General features: G+C 41.1%; 1 protein-coding gene across 3 annotated transcripts in view; it reads right to left on the reverse strand.

The window, feature by feature from the left end:
- LOC117480494 (RNA-binding motif, single-stranded-interacting protein 3-like) overlaps nt 1-25,965 on the reverse strand; it is a 129,655-nt gene that overhangs the window by 20,765 nt on the left and 82,925 nt on the right. For all 3 annotated transcript variants that reach the window (XM_034127840.1, XM_034127839.1, XM_034127838.1), the window contains exons 5-9: nt 24,140-24,297; nt 23,214-23,293; nt 11,385-11,491; nt 4,326-4,369; nt 338-434 (exon numbers count right to left, since the gene is read on the reverse strand). In XM_034127840.1, coding sequence (XP_033983731.1) covers nt 338-434; nt 4,326-4,369; nt 11,385-11,491; nt 23,214-23,293; nt 24,140-24,297 — 486 coding nt within the window. The remainder of the gene's footprint in view (nt 1-337; nt 435-4,325; nt 4,370-11,384; nt 11,492-23,213; nt 23,294-24,139; nt 24,298-25,965) is intronic.

Raw genomic sequence — 25,965 nt, forward strand, 5'->3', positions numbered from 1 at the left:
CCAGTAAAAGATATACCAAAGTTCCCACCATATTTTCTTGGTGTTTTTTTTGTTTCTTTTTTTCTGTGGTTGTCGCTTCGCCAAATCTGTTGGCCATCCAGCAAGCTATTGTCAGGTCAAAATGCATGCCTGAATGTTGAACATGTTCTCTGTAGTAGTGCTAGTACAGGACAATGCAGTTGAGTTTAGTTAACTAAGCTGATAACTAAACGGTTTACTCGTGATACTTTATCTGACAATGAATTTTCTGTTTAAGGTGCCCTCTGATATCTTGGAGCCCTTACAGCATTTCAACACTGGTTGTGAACTGTAAATTCATAAGAGATTGTTCACCAACCTGATATGTAGATACGGGAGAAGCAGCGATGAAGGGTGTGATTGACGCCTGTGCAATCATCCGATTGGTGGAGATGCTGTATGGCGAGGAGTAGAACCTATGAAAGCATACAAGAAAATGTTTAATTTTGACATCATTAAACTAGCCAACTAGGAAGTATTAAATAAGGAATCAAGACAGTTAAAAGACAGTCAACCGGCAGTCAAGAGGCTTCCCTGCACTATTAGCTCTTCAGATGTAGCCACATGCAAAGGTGAAAAGGAGCCTTTTGTACCTCTTTGCTTTCACATACCCTGTGCACTTCAAGACACCACTGACAAAATGGATCAGACATCATCAAGGCAGTCATGGAAACAATAAATATTGCAGCTACACTCTGTGCCACACCATCAAAGACGTCTAGGAATGAGACTTGACACTGCACCGGAGCACACATCATGTTACAAAGGCGTCTGCTCCACTGCCATGCATAACAATGAATTATCACCTTAATGTGTGAGTGGGAGAGTATTTCTATCGCACTTTATGTCCCGACCTACGCTCATTCCACTTAGCAGAGAAAGCTGCATCTGTAACATGTGCATTTTGTACTCTTATCCACCCCCCCCCCTCCCATTTGCCCTTCTGATTTTGCTCCATCTCTTCTTCTTTTTTCATTTCACCCCCTCAGCCCTGCAGCTGTAGAATGCTGTGGCTCTCAGTGCTTTATTTATCATTGTGTACCTAGAGAGGACATGTTTCATCCGCCAGGCCGTTTTTCTGTGCCTGATCGATCCTAAAGTGTCCGTTGACTGAATAATGGAGCAAGGGAGCAGAGAGAGAGAGAGGCAGAGAGAAGCCCTCCCCTATCTATTTCTAACATAGCCTCGAATGCATCGAAAGGCACTCGCTACAAATCAAGGGATGCCTAATTGGTGGAGAAAAAAATAACCCTGTTACATTTAAGGTTACTTCCAACTACTACCAAATATCTATATATTTCATTCGTAAAGATCTGTACCACACTGAGATGACAGCCAGATATATATGACGGATTGGTGCTTCTCCACTGCGACACCAGCACATCTCATATCAAGGGGGAAATGGTTTGCCGAGGTGCTCTCCCGCCTCTGTTTCACATTGCATTTGTTCGGTCAGTGATAGCATGAACTGTTGGTTTCCAAATGCCTGCGATCAGCTCCAGAATGGGATTGTGCTTCACACGGACATCCAGCCTCTCTGCTGGATTTGTATGCAGTACTTGGGGTTCAAGCCGAAGTAATAGCATAAAAAAGTATAGCTACAATGGTTATACAACGTGGTTCACTTCCTTGGCACCAGAAAGAAATCTCATGAATTATTAGCACTATATATTCTGTCTTGCCAAGGCTCGGCTCTGGTTCACACGCAGGTTGATTGCATGTTCAATCTTAGGTGTGTTGACACTGGCTCGGCTTACTTAGACTTTCCCTGAACTCTTTGCAGGGACATAGATTTTCTTTAGCTTTCCATTTGCTCCTTTTAACTTTGGTTTACCTAATGTCTCCAAGTATAGTCTCCAAGGAAAAAACGTGTGTTGTAAGTCACGCAAACATTCTCTAACAGCATGTTTTTCTTTGAGTAATAGCACTGTGTGTTTTACATTTAATGATGTATGTTTCAACCTTTTACACCCATTGAACTTGTCATGTTTGAACAGATCTATAGTGGATGGATCTAAGTTGGAAAATAACTGGAACATGCAACAAGAAAAAACTCTCGCTAGTCATACTGTAGCACTGTTGATCAATCTTTTTGGACTGTACAATTAAAGTATGACTTGCATTAGAGATACTGTCACTGATGAATACAAATGAGAGACCGCAACGGGGTTATTCAATATGGTCTTCTGATTGTGTTTATTGTATTTTTCATTAGAGTGATGTGTATTGAGAGAGAGAAATAGTAGGCAGAGGACAGATCCAAGGTTATTGATGGAGGCTATTAGCCCTGAGCAGCACACTGTCAATAGGGACTCCAGCGCGCCTGTTTAAACAATACACTAAACATGTAATTGCACAGAGAACATTACTACGGGATTGAATTGAAAACCTCTCTGTGAATCCCCGGTGTGACCTAGCCGCACTGTCAGGAGTTTGCCCTGAAAAATTAGTGAATGATTTAGTGCCGACCTCACTGACTTTTCAGCGGAGAAATGTGGGGGAGCCTGCTAAAATATATGTGTTTGTGCATGTGTGTGGGCAGGAGAAACAGAGGGAAGAGAAGACAGATAGAAAGGCAGAATAAGAGCGCAAATAACAGAGATAGGGAGAATGAGAGAGAAGGATGGAGAGACAAAAGGACAAACAAACCAGATAGAAGGCAAGAGATTAAAAAGAGAGAGCCAGAGAAAGTGAATTGTGTGTCTCCCTGATAGGACAGGCTTTAAGCCAAAAGCCGTCTGGTTGGTTGGGACACATGTTACCAATAACCTCAGATTGGCATCAGACCCTAGAAACCAGCCGAGCTCGAGCTTGGAAAGACTCGCAAACCTGTAATTGATTCGTACCCTTCCCCTCTCCTTGGGCTGACTTTATTTCTGCCTTTGCCCTCCTCTTGACCCACCCAGCCCTCCCTTCTGATTCAACTCCCTTCCCTGCCTGCTTTTTCGCCTCTCTAATTAACAGCATTAGCATTTCACAGTCATTTAGCGCTTTGCCGGAAGGAGCTCCGATGACCTCGGAAGAGAGGTCGGAGTGGGGCTTAAGCACCGCAGGCACACAGATGCTTGCGTGTGAGCATGCATTTACACATGCACAAGCACATACACAAGGCACCATAGATGACCAAAGGTATATCATCTGCTTGGAAATGGAGAGTAGGAAGGGATGTGAAGAAGAAAGAGACAAGTTTAATTGACATTTAGGATGAGGTCAGACAAGAAGATAAGGACTGGTTTCAGGTGCGCGTCGCTCACTTTTATGTATTGTTGGTGGAGCTTTTTTGCTTGCTTACTTCTGCTCCAGTAACCAGAACAGGAAATGACACGTAAATACTACGCTTCCTATGTTTTGGTGCTGACTGCGTTCACACCAGCGATGAACAGCTCCAGAGTTCACTTGCAATCGCCCCAAGACCACCTCTTTTAAGCGGACCAGAGTCCGGTTGTTTAGTTCACATCAGAGGTCTCGGACTGCGTTCATACCAACCCAAGGGTTAAACGCTCCAGATTCAACCATACTAAACAAGGCTGGGGTGAACGCGACCTAAGACGATAAAAGGTAGCTAAATGTGTAGAGCAAAACAGGACACCTGTGGAAAAGAGGAGGAATGTAGGGGACCAAAGAGTAAGGAGTACTGTGTTGACAGGAGGAGACAAGAAACACAGTGCTGGAGGGAAGCGTCTCCTGGGATCGCATCACCAGCAGCGTTCCTAGCGGACAGGACCGATCTCCAATTTCCCCCTGTAACAGGCAGACACTCGACTCTCTGCATGCAGCCCCAGAGCCCTGCAGATAGCCCCGGCTGACGAAAGTCTTACAGCTGCACTGCAACATCGGCCAACTTCCCCGTCTGAAATCAAAACCTACATGTCTGACAGCTTGTATGCATAGGTGCATAAATAAATACCCCATCTGTACCAGTCAGATGTTAGCATGAGGGCAACAGCATGCAACAGCGTCAAACAAAGAGATGGTGGGTGTGTGTGTGTGTGTGTGTGTGTGTGTGTGTGTGTGTGTGTGTGTGTGTGTGTGTGTGTGTGTGTGTGTGTGTGTGTGTGTGTGTGTGTGTGTGTGTGTGTGTGTGTGTGTGTGTGTGTTAATGACCGTGTTTGATTATGTGCATGTTTTGTCATCTGCTCATTTGCATGCAAGAGCATTTGTTGGTGTGGGAACGTGTAAGGTTTATAAAAGCTCGTAAACAGGTGCTTTACAAATATTTGGCCAGGAACGTGTATCAAAATAAAATGAGAAGACTTCTAAAGTTGTACACAAGGTTAGTAAATCTGAGAAGAAATGTATCCACCTACCCGTTCTGCATGCCGGTGGGATCATACGTCAATGCCATACCACTCTGCAGAAAGAGATAAAGAGAGAAAGGTTAAAATACTTTTGATTCAGTTGTGTTTACTAATTCACTCATTAAGATGCTGATGTGTAAACGGTTGTTTGATGATGTAAACTGACAGTAATACTGCCTCTGAGGAATGGTCAAGTCAGTGAAGGTAATGAACTGAGAGGGGGAGAGACAGTAAAGAGGGACATTAGAATGATTCATAATGGGAAGTAGACAAGGAACGCAAAAGCTTTGACTTCAAATTCAACAATATGAGTGGGAAACAAAGACCTGGTAAATAAAGAACAATTGATGATGTCGTCAGTAGCACAAAACATCTCAACTGAGCCAGTTTAAAGAACTTGTGTACAATCACATCATTCTGCATGGATTGGTGTAACAACAATAATCCCTGTAAAAATAATTACATTTTTTATACACTTAAGCTTAACATAAAATAACATTAAAAAGTCAACTATTTCTTATGTATTGAGCAATTCAATGTTCCAAAAAGTATGTGAATAGATTTTTTAAAGAAAAAAAACCCAGAATGTCTTAGCCATATAGAAGTACATGGAATAATAAGACATTCTCATTATCCAAATGGCATATGCACGGTCTAAACAGTTTAATTCACTTACATTTAAAAACACAAAGCAATATTAGGAGGGGGATCATGTGTAATAAAGGTCAATAGAAAGACACCATTAATGGCGCAAACAATTTAGGTTACAGCACTTCTGCTTGAATTTGAAATGTTTCAAATTATTTCCTATTTGCCTATTGTTGAACTCCCGTTGTGAGCAGAAAGGAGATGAGTTAGAAAAAATACTGGAGATAGAGTTCTTGATAAGTTTGATAAGTTTTGAAATGATTCTGTGTGAGCTGTCACAGACACAGTTGGTGCTTATTGTCACACCAAACATCTGTACCGTCAGTCAGGAAACTGACAGTGGCAAACATTTCCCAAAACCAATCAGTCAAAACAAGCCTGAACTTAATTTCTCTGACTGTAACATGCTCCAAAATATGCAACAACCATTCACCATTTTGTAACTTAAAGTGGACCTATCATGCTATATTTAAATGATATATTGTAGGGCCATACCTATATAAGGTATATTTATACGTTTCTGTTTTCAAAATACCAAACAGATCATGCATTTTAGCCATGCCTCATTTCGCTCTATTTGCTGTTCTCCAGCCCTGTTTTTGCAGGGGGCTGATTCTGTGAGCTGCAGCTGACCACGCCCCCCTGCAGGAGAGGGGAGCGTGCTCTGATCAAGTCAGAAGAGGGGGAGAAAAAAAGATCTCCGTCCTCCGTGTTTTATTATATTATTATATAGAGTCGTTATTCATTTGTTTTAAAGCTTAATAAATAACAAAGAAGACCTTTGACCGGCACTTTTCTAATTTTGTCCGGAAGATTTCAACTTTAACGGACATCTTGACCGGCGAAAGAAAACCTAACTGAAACTCTGCCGCACGGTCCCCTCGTTCCTTGGAAGAGGCGGAGAGGTGGGTGTTTGTCATCTGCTGGTGGACTAACCGGAGAGAATTACAGTGCTTGCCTCGACGGGGAGGGATTGCATTGAATTAAAGCAGCAGGAGCCAGTGTTGTAGTCAAGTCACCAATTCACGAGTCCAAGTCACTCTCGAGTCACCACTCTTCGAGTCCGAGTCCAAGTCCGAGTCACCAAGGGAGAGTCGTAGTCGAGTCCGAGTCCAAGTCCGAGTCACCCAAGGAATGTCCGAGTCGAGTCCGAGTCCGAGTCATCATTACCTGTGTTCGAGTCCGAGTCCAAGTCCGAGTCACCTAAGAAGAGTCCAAGTCAAGTCCGAGTCACAAGTCTTCATGTATTAATCTTCATGGATATATGTGTTGAAATGTAGCTGCTCCTCTACATTGCTTTTATCCTGTCATGTTATACTAATCTGTCTATTGAACTGCTGTGAAGCCAGTTTGGCTACAATTCTTGTAATAGGTGCTATACAAATATAAAGCTTATTACTAATATTAATATTATTATTATTATTATTATATATAAACTATGTTTAAAATGAGTTACCTTTTAGAGAAGTGATTATATTTGTATGCCAATATTTTCCTATGGTAAAGTTTTCGTTTTGCACTTTTATTTTGATAGTAATAAGATCGGGACTCTTATTTTGAAGGAACTTTTACCGGTTAAATCGGTTTACTGATAAAGATTTAGCCCCAGAAAGCACATGGCTACTTAGCATGCAAAATGACTCATTCTGCATGTTAAGTAGCCATATGCTTTCGTGTTATCGGCTGAATCTTTATTTATTGATTAGATCACGTTACTCTGATGATAGTGTTCAAGACAGCCTATATGTCTGAACTCGATGTTTAGAGTAATGTGTTACGGAGCCTTCTCTTCAATATTGTTTCCACATAGAGCATTTTGCGCTGCTCTTTTCCAATGTGGAAGCAGAATGTGTGAAAGCATACAGCACGATGCGGGGTGTGTCTCTAGACATCTTTAGACTGGAATAGCGGGGCCCAGTACGTGAACTCGCCTCGCAGCCGGTGCACACGCCAGGATAGAGGACATCAGACTCCATAGAAAACTTGCTCGAGTCCGAGTCCGAGTCCAAGTCGGAGCGTCAATGTACAAGTCGAGTCCGAGTCATCATGGGGGGAAAAATTCACGAGTCCGAGTCCGAGTCCAAGTCAGCGTACGCGATAATTCACGAGTCCGAGTCCGAGTCCAAGTCATCGTGCGCGAGAATTCACGAGTCCAAGTCCGAGTCGCGTCAATCAGTGCGGGAGTCCGAGTCGAGTCACGAGTCCCGAAAATCGGGACTCGAGTACTCCATCTCTGGCAGGAGCAAACGCTTGCCTCGGGGAGGGAGAAAAAAAGCCACAGCGGAGAATAAACAGAAGGGTAACCATGGCAACCATGCGCGGGAAGTCTTCTTCGCTGCTTTTGTGGCAGACTACAGCGCCACTTACAGGCCTGGCATATGTACTACAGCGTCTCCAGCGCTTTCGAGCGGCAATGGCCGGCCGTGGCCCAACCCCACATTCCCCTGATAGGTGGAGAGTTGGCCCAATAGCCGTAGCGCCACCGTCCTGACGTCAGGACAGTGTTCAAATCTGGATCAGTTTTTATCAGATCCGTTGCAGCCCCGTTTTTAGAGATTTGGGTATGGAGGAAAATAGAGAGGGTTGTGTTTTCTGACACTTGGTGAGTTCCCTGGAACACCGGGGACACATATTCATGTATAAAAGACGTACAAAAGTGCATTTTGCATGATAGGTCCCCTTTAAAATATCAATCCATGATTCATTCATTGTTACACCTCATCTGCAGGAATCGTGCTACCCTACTCAGTATAAATGAAAGGATGAGGTTGTGCATTCAAGCTGCATTATAGCAGTTACAAAGTGTATTTTAGTTGCTAAGCACTCTCTGCCCCTCCTCTACTCAATTAAATGTTGTCCCCATTAAGTCAGTGTGGCACTTCCTCTTTCATGTGCATATGAATGAGGTTGTATTTCTCGCTGCTGAGCTTTGAAAAGGATCTTCATCCACTTGACTGCCTCTTGGCAATGTTTCAATGAACATTAAGCAAGAACTATTGTTTTCAGTCGTCTCATCTTTCTCTCAAACGCTGTCCCTCGACCCCACCCTCCTATTCCATCTGCAGCCCCTGAACAAGTCATTTGGACTTGCTCTATATTCCAGACAACTCTCTTATTTCCAAATTGGCATATGGGTTGAAAGTTTGCCCTGATGCTGAACCCTACTACAATGTTTGGTTTTTCCCCAAACACTGTTTCTAGCCAGGATTGGGGGATTATAGACGGCACAAGCAATAAAAAGTAGTACCAGACATTGAAGACCTCATATTGGAAGAAAGAATATTCCAAAGCACAGGACTCATTATTGTTCCAACTCTTAAACAAACATCTGATTTAAAGCAGGCACAAAAGTACATAATGCACACAGAGAAATCCTAGTTTTCACCTTGAGCTGTATTTGTATTCATTGCTGTTTCCCCCAAATTGTTTTGTTGACAGAAGATTTAGATGAGATCAGCTCTGTGAAGCATTGTGATTTTTGCCAGGTCCTCTCTGCTTTGCTGCATAATGCCTGCATTTCTGAATGAATGTGTATGTTTAAGGTAGGGGACCCCAGGAACCAATACTACTATTTGAAGGACTATTAACATCTCTTGTGGCAAAGTCAATCAAACAAGTACAAAGAGATGCAAAGAAAATACAAAGAGACACACAATGAATCCAAATCTACCCCTCGGTCTCCTCCCAGCTGGATGTGCCTGGAACACCTCCCTAGGGAGGCGCCCAGGTGGCATCCTTACTAGGTGCCCGAACCACCTCAACTGGCTCCTTTCTACGCGAAGGAGGAGCGGTTCAACTCTGAGTCCCTCCCGGATGACTGGACTTCTCACCTTATCCCTAAGGGAGACGCCAGCCACCCTGCGGAGGAAACCCATCTCGGCCGCTTGTATCTCGATCTCGTTCTTTCGGTCATGACCCATCCTTCATGACCATAGGTGAGGGTAGGAACGAAAATGGCCCGGTAGACAGAGAGCTTGGCCTTCTGGCTCAGCTCTCTTTTCGTCACAACGGTGCGGTAAAGCGACTGCATTACCACTCCCGCTGCTCCGATTCTCCGGCCCATCTCACACTCCATTGTTCCCTCATTCGAGAACAAGACCCCGAGATACTTGAACTCCTTCACTTGGGGCAAGGACTCATTCCCTACTTGGAGTGGACAGTCCATCGGTTTCCTGCTGAGAACCATGGCCTCAGATTTGGAGGTGCTGATCCTCATCCCATCCACTTCACACTCTGTTGCGAACCGATCCAGTGAGTGCTGAAGGTCGCAGACCGATGAAGCCATTAGAACCACATCATCTGCAAAAAGCAGTTGTGCAATCCTTAGTCCACCGAACTGCAGACCCCCTCCCCCACGACTACGCCTCGAAATCCTATCCATGTATATTACAAACAGGATTGGTGACAAAGGGCAGCCCTGGCGGAGGCCAACCCTCACCGGAAATGGGTCCGACTTACTGCCGAGGACGTCGAGTAGAGACCCCCTCACCCCATACTCCTGCAGCACCTCCCACAGTAACTCCTTGGGAACCCGGTCATACGCCTTCTCCAAATCTACAAAACACATGTAGAATGGATAAGCGTACTCCCAGGCCCCCTCCAGGATCCTTGCAAGAGTAAAAAGCTGATCCGTCGCTCCACGACCAGGACGGAATCCGCATTGTTCCTCCTCAATCTGAGAACAATTACAGAGACTACAAAATACATAAAACACCTAAAAAGAAATGTAAAATTACCCAAAAAATATGACTACAAAGAGACTCTGGGAGACACATATTTATGTTATGTTCGCAAAGAGACAAAGAGAAACGCTTGTTGTTTGTAGTCATTTTGTGTCCAATTCAAAGGGATGGGGGGGCTTTTACGTTTATATGCCTGTTGAGGGTTGTTTGCTGCAATGTTTGCCCATGCGGATCCTTTATGTGTTCCTCTGCAGAGATGTTGTATGTTTGAGTGATTGTGTGTGTAATGTGTGTTCATGTCGCAGTCCCAAGGCCAGACTCATTTAGGAGTGAGAGGTTCTGGGAGATTAGGGCCGGCTGACTGAGTGTGAGGACGCAGTGAGGCCCTCAAAGCACCTCCACGGCCAGATGCCTCTATTAGTCTGCCTGGACCTGAGACATGGCTCAGACAAGGACTTGGGCCACTGACAAATGTGTGAGGAATCCCACTGAAAGCACTGATCATTAATTTTAAGTCCAGCTAACAATTCACACATGTTCGGGATAGTATACTGACACCGGAGCCTCTATTATTAACTATTGATGGAATTTGTCACTCTCTGCTTCCACAAAAGCTGCATTCTGTGCCTGCTACACACATTACCGCGGCATCCTGTTTTTGTGTTGCCGGCACTCAGTTGTTTCAGCCTGGTTCCATTTCATTTCACTTCACCACTCTGCTCTTTTCAAGCCTCAATCTAATGCAAAAGTTAAGCAACTGTTTAAAACTGCGCTCGATGTGTGGGTGGCAGACATTATTATTCACGTCCCCTTGTTCTGTAAATTAAGGCTTTGGTATCGACACTAACAACTTCTGAACTCTCTGCATTGTGCAACAGTCAATCTGCCTTCAATCAGCTGCACAAGGTTTCATTTCGTCTGAAGATGACAGACTGGAGGTGGGAGTTTCAACAAAAGGAAAAACAACTTGGCATTGGGGTCTTGCATAAAACCTTGCATTTTAAATGTAAAAACCTTTATACATGCCAGCTGTCATACTGTCAGCAGCATCCCTAATTCGGCCTACAGTGTGTTATTGGAAGTGAAAGCTGATAATGACCCCGTAGGGGGGCCTGTCAAGTTATTGAAATGTCTTTATAATATGTGAAAAAGAAACTGATTTCAAAGAGAACATCAGCTAGATATTAAAAGTTTGTGAAATTGATGACCTTTTAGATCTACAGTAATGGTTTCTATAAAGCATCTGTCAACCCTGCAAAACGCTGCCTACAGTATAATCTGTTGAATTGTATCCAAATGTATTTCACTCTCACCTCCTTGACTACTTTGTTAAGATTAGCAATTATATTTTTGCTAGAAAGCTGAGTAGGGAAAGGTTTAAAGGACATTTGTGGATTTACTGTTCTCATACTTGTGACTAAGTTAGAAAAATACCACTTTTGGTTTTGTTAACTAAACTACTTCCTCTTATAAACCCTCTCAGCACACAGTGTGCTCATTCTGACTGTAAGAGGCTATTGTAGATTTTGAAAATGCCTGCTGCATGATTTTCCCTGAGGAAAATTCGATGTTGCTTTCTTTTATAGTGGCAGAGTGTAAACAAAGGATTGTGTTGTAACAAACTGATTGAAAGACATGGTTATTTTGTTACAATTGCCCATTTCCACTTGTCTTTCAAGAAAAAGCTGCTGTGAATCCTGAGGGGGATCTTTCGATGAAGTACACTTTCAAGCCTCACCTCTCCTTCCCGTGTCCACGGTCGGCCATTCTGGGGATACTTGACCTGGGTCTGCCTCTTCTTCTGGCCTCCGTCAGCAAACTTGCACAGCAGCGGGTCTGCAGGCGCTACGGAGTGAGTCAGAGAGAGAGGGAGACAAGGACAAACAAGGAGATGTATTAATAATCTTAATAGCATGGAAAAAAGTGAATTTCCATGCATTATGTTAAGAGGTACATTTCGAAGATAAGATTTCAATACAGAGTGTTATGCTGTTGCTTAAACAAACACATAACATAAATCAGTTAGACCTGAAAACAGCACTTCAGCTGTTACATTTATCTCCTCCAGCCCTAATCTAAACATCTGAACAACAGCAGTTATCGCACCATCTCTACTACCCTTACAACCACGCTTCAACAAAAGCAGCCTTGAGGTGAAAACAAAGCCACGGGCTAATCATCAAAGCATGGCGCGCGTGGTTAGAACGACAAACCAAACAGGCATGCTAAATACGCAAAATAACTCCACGCAGCTTGACCCCGGGCACCAGACTGCGATTGTGATTGCTCCAAAGACAACATGATCTTTTTCTGAACCAGAAAAAGAAGAAAGCCTTGATTACAAATAGGATTAGCTGCGTGTGACCTCCCATACAAAAGTTCACCAAAACTCTAACTTCATCCTGCATCCTCCAAACACCCTACAGGCTTCCGAAACAGCAGGAAGCGGCTAGATAGGGGTTTGATTATCCGTAAGAGTGAATGAAAGGCTTTATTCTGTATTAATTTATTGGATTTTAAAAGCATATTTTTAGAATTTGTTAGAGAGCATGAAAGCGGGAATAATGGCGTCGATTTCTGGGAAATACTTCAACAAGGACAGCATGACTCACCAAACACAATAAATAGTAATGTCATCCTAACATGAACCAGATATGTGTGCTTTCAATATTGTGGTACAAGTTACATGGATTTGTAAATAAATGTTCATAATGTTATACAGTGTAATTCTTGTATAAAATTGGATTAAATGCCCACTTCACTTGAATGTGTCCGGGACTTCTACACAGAGCCCTTAGGATCCAGATTCCCTTCTAAAAATAACTACAAATGAATTAAATAATATGTGTAAAGGTTTTTGTCAAATGCAGAAAATGCAAAGCAAGCACAGAAGTATGTTGACATAAAAAGACATTAAAATGCCATAAAGTTGTCAAGCCCTAAACTGTTATTGCAGCAGTGGAACACCAACAAATGTCCTGATTCAGTTTTATACAGATACCCATTGACCCTGAAATTGAATAAGCGACCTCCTTTTATGCCATGCCTCTAATTTGTTACTTTAATACGTCCATCAAGGCATGTTTGAGTCACTGACGGCATCTTAAAAGAGGCTATTAGCCAGCAATCCTGTCTTATTTAACTATCAATGATTTAACACTGCAGAGAAAGTAAAATCCTCATCACTGTGTGCAGCTTAGCAATTCCTAGAAGACATGCAATTCTATGAACTAGCAAGGGCGATATCATCATACTGGTACTGATTCGCACATTATGAATGCCAAAATAAACTACGCAATTACCTCGCCTACTTGAAGAAAAATGTTTCTTCATCTCAGTAAACTGAAAAATGAGAAGAGGTGTTCTCGGAGGAGGAAAGCATTCGCAGTTCAAGGTTGAGTTGAGAGTTACTCAGAATGCCTGGGGCCATGATGGGTACTCCAAAGGCATGTAGACGGAGAAACACGGAAGCTATGTGAGTATGCTGCATTTAGGATGACATGTCATTATACTCTTTAAACTTGATTTCTGTAAGAATGAAAGGCCACACGGATGTTTTCCTGTCATCATCCCTCGCCTGCTTCTCATCTTTCTCAATCACTCTCCCCTCTCTCTTTCTCTATGCATTCATACTGTATACATTTGGGAAACAGAGCTACGTGTAGGTGTGTGTATGTGTGATAAACAGTCCACATGTTTACCCTACTTTTATCATTTTCGAATCATAAATCTAATCGATAGATTTATGATTCGAAAATTATAAAAGTAGGGTAGACATGTGGAGATTATCCGAATGAACAAAACGTGATCTGTCTCTTCAATTTGTGTCAAACACAGACCTTATTTCGAGTTATGTTCCAAAATCCTATGGAGAAATTGCATTGGTTTTTGTCGAAGGAACCGGAAGGAGTTTACTTCCTGGTTTTAGGATGCGTCACTGTGGCACTCTATACTGTGTCGTTTCCTCATGAAGTTTGGTCAAGAATGATACATAACAAATTGTCACGATTATCAAGAGATTAGTGTTTTTTCATCAAGATATACACCATAATGACTGAATATACAACAAACATTCTTTACATTAGATGAGATGAGATTATTTAAGTGGGTAGCAATAAGGCTGCTAAAAAAAAGTGTATACTGTTTCATTATCTCAGTCTCCAATACCCTGCTGAACCACAGGAACAAAATCCAGTTACAAAGCTTCCCTTTTACGCACTCCGTCTTGTGATTACTAGACGACAGTTCTATCGTGCGGCAAGACTCAGCCTTTTTTCAGTTTGCAAAACACCAAATTCAGAAGTGGATATAGGAGGCTGAAATTCTAGATCACACTGTCTAAAGTAGCGGAAATAATTGTGTTATATAGTGTAATATAGTGTTATCAGTATAGCTGGGACTGTTGGGGCAGCAGGAGGTCAGAAGAACTAAATTCAGACACTTGTTCATCCGGTTCAAAACTTTTGTTTTGTGGTGTTTGTGAGTTTCTGAAAAGGTTACTGGGAGTTCCCATGTTGGCTATGAAAGTTAATTTGTGAGACTCTGGCAGTGGTACGTAGTCTGTGTAATGCATCTGTAAAAACTTTCAAGAGTTGGCTGAGGTTGAATTGATATGGTAATAATGGGCGGTAAAGAGGTTCAAAGAGGGCTATTATTCATATTAAATAGTTGTGAATTCTAATTTACAATTTACAATAGGATTAGGTTCAGGTTTATAGGAAAAGGAAAGAATGCTTGTATGCCCTCAAAAGATTGAAAATGCATTGATGTGTGTCTATTTGCGTTGTTACTTCTTCATACAGTAAGTGCAAGCAAATATGTGTTGGAGGACACTTACACATACACACTTGAAAAATATTTGAGTTGTGTTGCTGTTTTGTTTTACTTGTGTGAAGAAAAGAGAAAGCTAAATTGTCGACAGCTGACAACTTATCAAGTTTATAGTTGGGACGCTTTTCTTCTTTGCGTCTTCTCTAAAATAACCACACAAAGATAGAAGAAACTCCTGCTGATCAAAAACAAGTGTGCATCCTTGGTATTTGCATGAAAAACGACTAACTGTGTTTTGAATTCAATCTGACATTATTATGCACCGGGCCTATCACATTGATAGAAAAAGGTTTGTGTTTTTGGGCTTAAGAGAGATGATAAAATGGGGCCCGTTATTGTTAGAATTAGCAATGCAAAAATGCTAAGTAGCTGGTCCAAGGAGAGAAAAATAAAAGAGATCTAGAAATGTCAGTTCTCATGATGTGACAGATATCTGCTACAGAATGACAGGCTAAACTTCTCTAAGTGTGCCTCATACTAACATCCAGTTAGTAAAGCATACAACATGAAAACAGAGAATCATTTATGCGTAACTGGAGAAACTTGTGCTTGTTAAGAGCGACATACAACGACAACATGAGTTTGAATAAGTGTCCAGCCTAATAACCCATAAAGTGGTATACACAAAAGTGCATACACATAATGCTGTAAGCTGTTTTGTATGAGAGCTAAATGGCTCCAGACATGAAACACTGGCCCATAGGGCTATGGGCCAGTGTTTACATGCACAAGAGCGCCCATGCACACACATACAGTGCATCAATATTTGTATAATATTTCCGTTGCATTTAATGTTTTGAGACACTGCTGCAGGAGGCTAATATTTAGTTGGGCAGGACATTTCGACAGGCCAAGAAATGTGGAAAGCCTTTTTTTTCTATTTAATGTATATCTTTATACACTGCTGCCACATTCTTTTGATACCTGGAGTTTAATCCTTTGTATTATTTAAATCGGACTTGTCAGATTATACTGTCATGCCATCTCACAATTCCACCAAAATAACATATTAAATGCACAGAAGATTACGTTTTCGAGCTGTAGCTAAAGACAGCAAACTAATTGAATTATATGAAAAAACTGATGTAGGATTAACACACACAATATACATGAGTATTATTTTGTGTGTGTTTGTGTCAGATTATGACTGTGTATGCAAGAAGACCTTTTAGGTGTTTCTACTGTTGATTATCACATTAAAGGAAGAGGATATCTTGTCATTCCTGCCATTATCATCAATGCAACATTTGTGTTGCAAGCCAGAATTGTAATGTGCCACAAACGGTGAAAGGATTTCAACGGGGCATTCATTAATCAGTATTGGCTCATGTGCAGAAATATTAGAAGGATAAGTCCCACAAATCAGCTAACCTATGGAGGCATTTTGTCTATTGAGTAATTTCATTAAAACAATTAATGTGTTCAACAGAGACAACCATTTTGAAATGTGTCTCATCTGTATTTTACACCTACAGAGCGAATGCAGTGCGAGGCATAACAAAATTATTCAAAATGACTTGCAGCCTCCACCAATACTCCAGTGTGCAGTACTTCAGCACAATAGCCTCATATTCCAGCTATAATGTAAAAACAGACAAGTGTAATATCACTGCTGCATTGGCTTTAGGTGACGCCTGTGATGGAAGAATTGGGATATCACATCATTTTTCTCTGAGGTAGAAAATAACACACTTTATATTCATTCACTGGCACAGTAACATGACATAAATACTGATGATGGTAATGACAATATGAAATGTTATTTATTCCTAAGAGGGAAACTTAGTTGCCACACAATCAGGAGGCAACAACAACAGCAGAGCATCCAGAGACGAGATTACCTGTCTGCTCAAACCGGTGCATCAAATTAATTATTCAGCCTGCTTTCACGGTTACATTGCTACAATCTGTTGCATTTCACGAGAGGGCTTTAAAGAGGAAGAAGGACATTTTTAATTGTCAGTTTGACCCTGCTGCTCTCACTCTTGCGGCTTTGTAAGTGAAAAAAGTAGGATGGATTTAGGTATGGATGTGTCCGTCTGTCCCCTAAAATGTTCGCATTTTGGGAAATTAACATTGTCTGAAATAAATATGGGTATCCAAACAGTTCAGATATGTTAATTCTTAGTAAACAGAACAGGGAGTTGAAGAAGTGAAATTCAATCCAAATTGAATGAGCAAAATGATTGCTACAGTCACACACATAGATTTTTCTTTAGCCCCAAGCACGACGATGTTCCAGGCGGTGTTTTTTTGCTCCAGGCGGTGTTTTCTTGTCAGTGTGTCTGACAGGTGAGGAGTTTGTTTAGTAAATCTCAGCACTGCCGCTTGGTTTGCAGACCAAACTGCTGCACAGTGCAGACAACTGCTCACGTCTCATGGAAAATTAATGGAGGCAGAATGGGCGGCTTAGTGGATCTTCACCCTAACAGAAAGAGTCAGCGTGGATGCACAGTGAGCAGGAACACTGAGGAGAAAAACATGTCTTTATTTCTGTTCTATTAGGTTTATACTGTGGTTGCATTTGATCACAAACACGGTTTATTATTCATAAGCGGTGTTATTTTTATTGTGCCGATGGGAAGAAATAAAAACATCTTTATTGACTTCACAGGTATCACCCGAGGTTTCAGGTATGAAACGATTCAGAAATGTAGCTTTCAGTTATGGATGTAGTTAATGGAATTTAAAAAAAAAGGCAGATTATTTTAAAAGCATTTTTTGTGTTCCAATATTTGTAATCGGTTTCCATAACTTGGGGGGAGGAAATCATGGTATTTGGTCCATGTATTTATGCATTCATAGCATAATATATTATAGGTGTACAGTATAAAAACATCTGTTGCACTTGAGGCTATACATGTACTGTATACATCTTTCAAAACAGCATACATTAACATTTTTAAAGTGTTTTTTAAATGTATTTTTTTATTAATTAATGATCTATCATACCAATTTTTACACATTTCAAAGTGAATCTCAATATTTAGTTTTTGATTTTGCTGTAAATTGTGCTTCTGAGCTTCCTAGGCAATGTGAAAGACCAAAGGAAAAAGAACCACCCACACATTGAGCCACTATGTGGTGTTCTCTATGTTCTTTAAGAGCGCTTCTCTGCAGTCAATGCTACTCAACAACACAAGTTGTAGCCAAGAGCTGCAAGAATTTGACAATACCGGAGTGAACTGACTAAATACTACATGTGTTTCCTCAAATTGGGAAGTGTTTACAAGATGTACTTGCAGTCATTAACCAAGGTGTAATGTAGCTATCAAAGTGTCACTGCTTTGTGGATTAGATAGGGAAAGGTTTCCCTCCAGTTTTTGTGTTTTCTTTGCTTCATTTGGGGGTAAAAAAAACATAGCGACATCCTGTTGAGATATGCGTTGAAAATGGGAAATAAAATACATGAACACTGGAAGAGATGTCAATAAAATGACAGGGAGGTTGGTTGTTGCAAAGTGTGTTGTGAATTCTATGGGGTACAAAAAAAGAGAGTTTTCGATCTGTGGCGTTTTGTGTTTAACTGATAGGATGTGTATGGGTAGCAGGAGCGTACTGTGAAGAGTGGATCACATACTGTTACCACTCATTGCAGCAGTGGGACATTGCAAACTGCAATATAGGGCAATATAGAAAACTGTTAAAACTCCAGCAGAGCAAACAAACATTTCCATCTGTTTTCTGCTGAGGGGGACCAAGGAAAAAGAAGTAGATGTTAAGGCAAAATATAAGGGTGCAATAAGCACACTTTTCTCAATGCACCCGGTGGATACTTAGCTTTGGTGCTCCTAAGCAAGGCACCTATCTGTAAATAACTAAGTAAATCTTCACTTATAACTGCACAATGGTTTCAGTTTTCACTATTGGAAGAGGGGGAATTTCATATAAGTTGGACCAAATCCCTCAAATGGGAACATTCTCATTTCAAATCCAATCCAATCCATTAGCGAGCAACATGGGAAATCATTCAGTTGGAAAATGGGATCCAATCCCCAAATGTGACAAAACGAGAAATTCCCCAGCTGAATGGGATGTCGTCTCTTTTTTCTTTTTCTTAACGACGGTCGGCATTAAAGAGCTCAAAGCCCCAGGAGGGAAGAATACGCACTCCAGAGGGTTACTGGTTCAAGCATCGCACATCAGAGGACGCCAACTATTTGCCACAAAGATCAGGAAATATGTATTAAAAAATGTTTATTCATATTGCTATTAGCATTTTTAAATCATAAACAATTGAATTTATATGTCTACTGCAGAAAGAAGTAAAGACAGCAAACTAAGAAATTAAATTAGGTAGATACTGTATATACACTCAATACGTTTGAAAAGAAAATCATGATTAACTCCAGCCTGTGTGGCTGCCGCTGCTCAATACATTTACTCCTCATAATTGTGAAGCAAGAAATAATTGGCCGTGAGACAAGTTGGAATAAGATGTATCGATGAACTGCCATCATTTACTAAATAATTGAATTCTCACAATGATGTTAAGATAGCTGTAAATGTCATTGCAACATCCAGAACTTGACAGCATCGATGTGCTTCGATCAGGATCACAACTTAACACCCATAGCGATGTTTGAGTGTAGAATAAGTGGCTTTAAATAACGCATGTATGTTGACTCGGTCTGACAGTGCAGTACTGCCAGATAATTACACAATATTTCTCTCAGTAGAGCCTCATTCTAATTTTTCACAGATCATCAAATAACAATAATTTGCCATTTATGAAAGTATTGAACCACTTCTGCAATGAATGGAGGCTTAATGCCTGCTGATCATATTAGATGCATTTAAGGCTGGACGCATTTTTAAAAGCCTCATGATTGTTATTGAAACTACATAATGATAATGGGCTTTCTCTGAGATCTAGACTCTTCTGTTTCATTTGTCTTACCATTAGGGGAGGGCAGGATAAGGATAACTATTAAAACACTATATCAGATAGTGGGAGAAATAGACAAACAGAATGATTAAAAACAAGGCAAAAGAGGAAAAACAGATTAGGTGTGAGACAGCGTTTATAGAGTGGGAGGAGACACAGAAATAAAAAGCCTAAACAGATAAAAGGTGTAAATGGAAAAGGGGGGGATGAGTAAATATCGAGAGGCACATTTCCTTCTTTTGGCCCTGAATCCCCTCTGATGGCTTTTAAGCAATATCTCACCAAGTCATTTGTAGTGGCTGTTTTTGTGACCTGTTTCAATCACTTAACATTTTAACCATTAAACACGTTATTACCAAATATCAATAACTATAAATTGACAAGATCATAACAAATTATTTAGATAGGAACATATTTTTATGTTTTTTGATTTGATGTTTTATTCCAGATTCTCTTTATCTTTTATTATTTTTTATTTGCTCAATTACATAAAAATAAAAAAATCATAAAAATCATAAATAAATAAATAATAATAACCATAACTAACAATAATAAACTCAATCAATCTTAATGTTAATCTGTTATAAATTAGATCTTCCATCTGTTAGGAGTAAAGCAATGGAGGATAAACCCAGAAATATTTTCCTCACACCCATGAAGTTAAAAGAAATGCAGAATCATCACTTCATATGTTTATCTTTGGGCGGCCCTTTGAAGTCAACATTCACTTATTTTCAGTCTGTTTTCCTTATTAAGTGCTGACTCTCAGAATCTGTCATGAAGCAAAAGAAAGACTATCAAGTGACATGGTCATGATGAAGCTGTGGATGATGTGTGCTCTTTAGGGCTGGATGGGGGGGGGGGGCTTCCTGCTGCGGCCGACTCCCTCCCTCACAGCATGGGGGGGGGGACATTATCGGACGACGAGCGCAGAGAAGACAGAAATACGGCGTATAGTAAACACTGGCTGATTGCACGATTTGCACATCGGATTGGATTGTCGAATTTTACGGGACATATTTATGCACTAAAAGTGATGAGACATTAGGAGAATAACACATTTTATTAATGGAGCTGTGTGGCCATTTAAAGACCTGTAAAAACGTAATCTGAATATTCTTTATTAATAAGGAACCTAACAAAGAAGATAATACAGATCCAGATAGACCTCACATCAAGCCCTTCCTTTAGACAGAAAAATTCAAATGTATGTCCAATCTAGCCACTCTATGTCTATGACATGATGCGCCAGTAGAAGTGAGAGAGCTGCTGATCGATGGACTTCCTGTTAACGAGGGCTGATGGAAGATCTGGTCATGTGATCAATGTCGCCATTAATCTCGCAGCAAAAGGGTTAAATATTACCGCTTTTTACCAGTACAGCAGCCATGATGGACAGAATGTGGTTTTATAGAGGGACAAACACTTCACACAATAATATGCACACACACATTAGCACATTACACTATTTAAGAATAGCAGATTTACTTATAATAACAGTGTGTAAGTAATAAGCTGACTAATAATAAAATAAAAACGGTATGTGATCGGTACAACAGTGTGTGTGTGTGTGTGTGTGTGTGTGTGTGTGTGTGTGTGTGTGTGTGTGTGTGTGTGTGTGTGTGTGTGTGTGTGTGTGTGTGTGTGTGTGTGTGTGTGTGTGTTCAGTGGATCAGTACAGAGAGGGTCTGGTTGGCCAGGTTTGCACAATGTCACTGGTTTGTGAGCTCAAAGCAATTGAACTGGTCAACCTATGTAACACACTCCCTACCACACACAGAGATTCTCTCTCTCACACACACACACACACACACACACACACACGCACGCACGCACGCACGCACACACACACACACACACACACACACACACACCCACACACACACACACACACACACACACACACACACACACACACACACACACAAAAGAGAAAATGGACACCACTGGCAAGGACAAGCAATGCATCTCTTTGGATATAGAGGTCAGCTACTCGGTGCACATAGAAAGTGTAAGTGTATCTGTGTTTAAGTGTGCAACTTTCAGCTGAAAGCGGCATTCATTGATTAATTGGCCACTTGAGGAGCACAAACAAATATATATATATAACACTGACATTTCACTTTCGTCTTATAAAAAAGTTGCTTATTTATATATCCGGCAGATACATCAGCTTTCATCTTGAGGTATTTTTCTGTCCAGCTAATTTATGTAAGTCAGATGTTTGGTATTTTAGCTCTGAGGAAAATATCAGGCTTTAGGTCTTAAATGCTCCATTGTGTTCACCAGCTAATCTGTTGTTAGTTTCTGGAAAGATACTGTAGTGTTCAGTGTGTAATACGAGTCATACCTTCATTAAGCATCTACCATTAGACACCAGTCACCAGCAGCTTTTAAAACAAATCATGCTCTGACACAGCAAGTAAGTGGAAAACCTATTAACATGATAGCCTTTAAAGGAATGTTGATCAAATAACATGGGACAATACTTTTCTTTACAGATTTTTTCATGGAAGCTGGTCAACCTAGAACAAGCATGAAGTTCATGTCTTTTTTTTGCTTTCAGGAGCTGTTTGATTTTTTTTACAAACACTGACACCCACGCAGGCTGCAGAAAGCAGCAGCTAAGGATGTAATGAATCATATCACTTTCTACAAAATCACACAGCTATACCTCACAGTATATAGAAGCACAGCAGCCTGTGTGTCCGGGTGAGAAACTGAGCCGCCCACCATGCTGTCCCTCACAAATCATACTGCCAGAGCACGGGGCACAGCTCCCTGTCTGTCCTTGATTTCCATTTTGTTCAGCGTGGAGCAGCTCCCCTCTCTCTATCTACATTTGATCGTTCTGTTTCTCCATCTCTTCTCTTTCATTCTGTGTCACTTTCAGTTTGCTTCTCCCCACCTCAGCTTTCCCTTTTCTCCCAACTTGTCCTTGCTTTGTTATCTCTCTCCATGTTTACTCACCCCGCTCTCCCTGTCTCTGTCATGCTCTCTCACACCAACACCCAATGACATCCTCAATCTCCTCCTCATGCATCTCCCCCTTGTCTTCTTTCTCTTTATCCATCTCTCCTTACAACCTCATCTTCCCCTTCTCTCCTACCCTTGTGCATGTGTGCGTCTCAATCTGCATCCCGCACAGTCAATAGTCAATTAATCACTCAGATCTTCCTACTAAATCAACCCAAGGTGGTCTGAGGATGGGACAGAGAGAGGGAGCCGAGATGATGCCGATATATTCTCAGCCACACTGACACGGCTTGCACACAGACAGATGTTGTAACACCAAAAGGCGGAGATGCCCCGTGTGTGACTGATAAAACATGAAAATACAGTGGTAGTTGTGACAGTTACGGGTGTATCCATTGTCGGGAAATGTGTTTATATTTCTCAAACTAAGGCGCTGAAGATAAGCATGATATTGGTATCCATAACTTTATTTATTTTTTCTGTCGTTATAGATTTTTTTAAACAATATCCAGCCCCAGCTATGCAAGCTTTCCACCTTTTCTCTGCAAATAACAACACCATGATGTGCGCAGGGGAAACATGACAAGACTGCTGGATTCTCACCAATTAGACGTTTAAAGATTTACTTCCATTACAAAACTCAGAAATCATTGGAGGTGCTTTTAAAGGTTGGTGGCAAACGGAGTTAGACTAACACACTAAAATATTCTGACCTTTGAGGGAACCAACCTTGGTGTGTGTAGGAAGATTGAGTGTGTGATGCCACTGCTGCGGCATCAATATGAGCACCCTGACCTATTGAGAAACTCTCTCTGTAGAAAAAAACACCAGCTCTGCCAGTGCAATGCAATTGTCTCGGTGATCGACACCTACCTGTCATGCCTGGAGGGGTTTTTAAAAATTTGCCGTTGAAATTTTGAATGACCACATCGCACTTCTCCGTCGACTCCATCCTGAGAGGGAGAGAGAAAAGATAGAGGTGATACTTAAGGACAATCAATTTACACTAGCTTTTTTACAAGTTTGAATGTACTGTACGTGGTTATGTGTGCATGCAAATGTCATTAAAATACATTAAATGCCTGCCTTTTGTGCTTGCTTGTCTACAGTATGCATGCCTGAGAAAAAAAAAAAGTCTGAGGTAGGCCCTGCGTGTGTGTCAGTCACAGTGTTTTCTATGGGGTTTCCTCTCCTTTGTTCGGGTTTAAAAGCTCCATTCAGTCTGATCTGTTGTGTGTCATGTCCTCTTTGTCTGCCCCCATTCAGCTCCGCTCACCCAATCAGAGCTCAATGACTAATTGCCTGCTTGGCAAGCAAAAGCCAGTTTGTGTGTGTGGGAGAGAAAGATGGCGTTCTGAGCTGTGTGCGTGTGGTATGTGAGCATGCATGTCTGTGTGGGTCTTGGGTTTTCTACACATAGCCAGTGACCCTGAATAGAGCCCCGGCTGCATTCTAATCACTGGCACACTCCACGGTGTAACTGAGAAGACCACACACACACGCAAAATACACAAACACACACAAACAGAGCAGGGTGAAGGGGCCAAGGGTACTGGAAAGTGCAGTTACAGCTAGAAGTAATTGGGTAGAAAATGGCAGAGAGTTAACTTGAGATAATGTTGATTCTTCTTTGTAGGATATAAAACAGTTGAAACCTCTCAAATGTGTGATAGCTTGGCTTGATAACTATGATTCCGTATTATATTGTGCCTGATAAGTTATTTTAGTTGCCCAGCAAAAGCGTACATTAAACTATAACTGGATGTATAATCAGTTTTGGAGAAAGTTTGGATGCATACCTGGCAAAGCCGACTCCTCTGCTCAGGCCGTTGGCATCCCTCAGTATCCGTGTGGAGATGACATGACCGAAGGGCTTCAGCATGTTCTCCAGCTCCTGCTCATCCATGGACAGAGGCAGGTTGGAGATGTAGAGGTTGGTGGGGTCCTGCTCCTGTTGCTGTAGGGAGACACAGGGGCAGAAGACACTTATTATCACTTGGATTACATAGAAAAAAAGAAAGACAAGAAAAATATCTCGACTCATTTTGGAGACTCAGCAATGACGGAAAATGTGGGTCCCAGAATAGAAGCTTTTATGCTATTTATTAATGGTAATTCTCTTCACAAAACTATTTTCTTCAAGATCAGCATTACACTCTAGAAATGGACAGTACTGTTGGATTCATCTTGACATGAGATTTCACTTGTGCTAAGCAAAAAATAACTGTTTTGATTAGCACAAGGGCAATCTCATTTTGGATAAGTCAAATGCTCAAACTGAAGTAAGAGAAATACAAGTGTTTACTTTAGCCCTCCACTAAAAGCTTGTTTTGTAGCAGTAAATGCATTAAAGGCTAACGCAGTACCATTCAAGTAATTCCTTTCCATATTCATGACTGGAAAATATCTGTGAATTGAACTTAGGTGCCGAACTCTGCTCAAAAGGGGAATAAACATTTAATTGAAAAGGCAGCGCACCCGCTTCCTACTCAGAACCCCTGAAGCAATAAGGAAAGCCCCTCAGGATTCATAGATGTTAACCGAGTCACATTAAAGTTGTTTGAGGGAATGAGGGAACTTCTTTCTAATGTGGCTCTCAGTTAGTTAGAGTGGTACACTTCAATTATTTTGGTTCTGTTTAGCTGCACTCCATTGAAATGATCCTCGGCAGGAGACCAAAGGCTGTGTGTGCATGTTTGTGTGTGCATGTGCGTGTAACTGGAGTTCTAGCAAATGAAAGAGAGATGGTTGCAGGAGAAGGTGTGAGGGAACAGTCTAGTCTTCTGTAAAATGTATGTTATCATACAGTCATTTTCTCCAAGATAAAGTTTGTTTACGTTTGTTTCACTAATACATTTCTACTCAAAGTCTGCTTAATAAGTCAACATGCAGAGAAGGCTGGCGAGGATGGAAAGGATCATAAAAAAAACACCAGCCCGGTGTTGCACTTTAACTCATGTAACAGATGTAACTTATTTCACAAACGTAACATACTCAACTAACCTCACGCGGGTGAAATCATTCCATCTTTTCAGAATATTTAGGAATATAGTTACTAGGAATGCTTGTATAAATGGTTCTAACTTTGCAAATCTTCATGGTAGGGTACAACAGTGTGGGTGTGACTCCACTGTTGATATGGGAAATTAAATAAAGTATGTACTGGCTGCTTTGCTGTATACTTTTAATTGGCAGGAATCCACTGTTTAGTTTTATTTTAGTGCTAGAAAAAAACAAACATATATGTGTGATATATACCTGCATGTATGAATCAACAAGTCCTCCAACTCATACGACCAAATAGGTCGTTTGATCAAGCGCTTATTACGACCTATAATCACGTTTTAAAGTTTTCGAGGGTTGTTTATTCACAAATAACCCTCTCTGTAAAATCCTAAATTGTAGGATAGTTTGGCCATTAAAATGCTTTTTGATTAGATTCCTAGTGATAAGTGTATATTGTACTTTTATAATCCACGTCCAGTGGATGTGTAGGATCTATAGTTTGATAGATATTACGAAGATGATTTGAGGTTTCACCAGGAGAACGTGTATATGCGGCAGCTTCCATGTAAAGTTAGCGTCAACCCTCACGGGGTGAAAACAGTATTTCCGGTCTCGACGT

The sequence above is a fragment of the Trematomus bernacchii genome, unplaced genomic scaffold (assembly GCF_902827165.1).
Source record: "Trematomus bernacchii unplaced genomic scaffold, fTreBer1.1, whole genome shotgun sequence".
In the NCBI taxonomy this organism is placed as follows: Eukaryota; Metazoa; Chordata; class Actinopteri; order Perciformes; family Nototheniidae; genus Trematomus; species Trematomus bernacchii.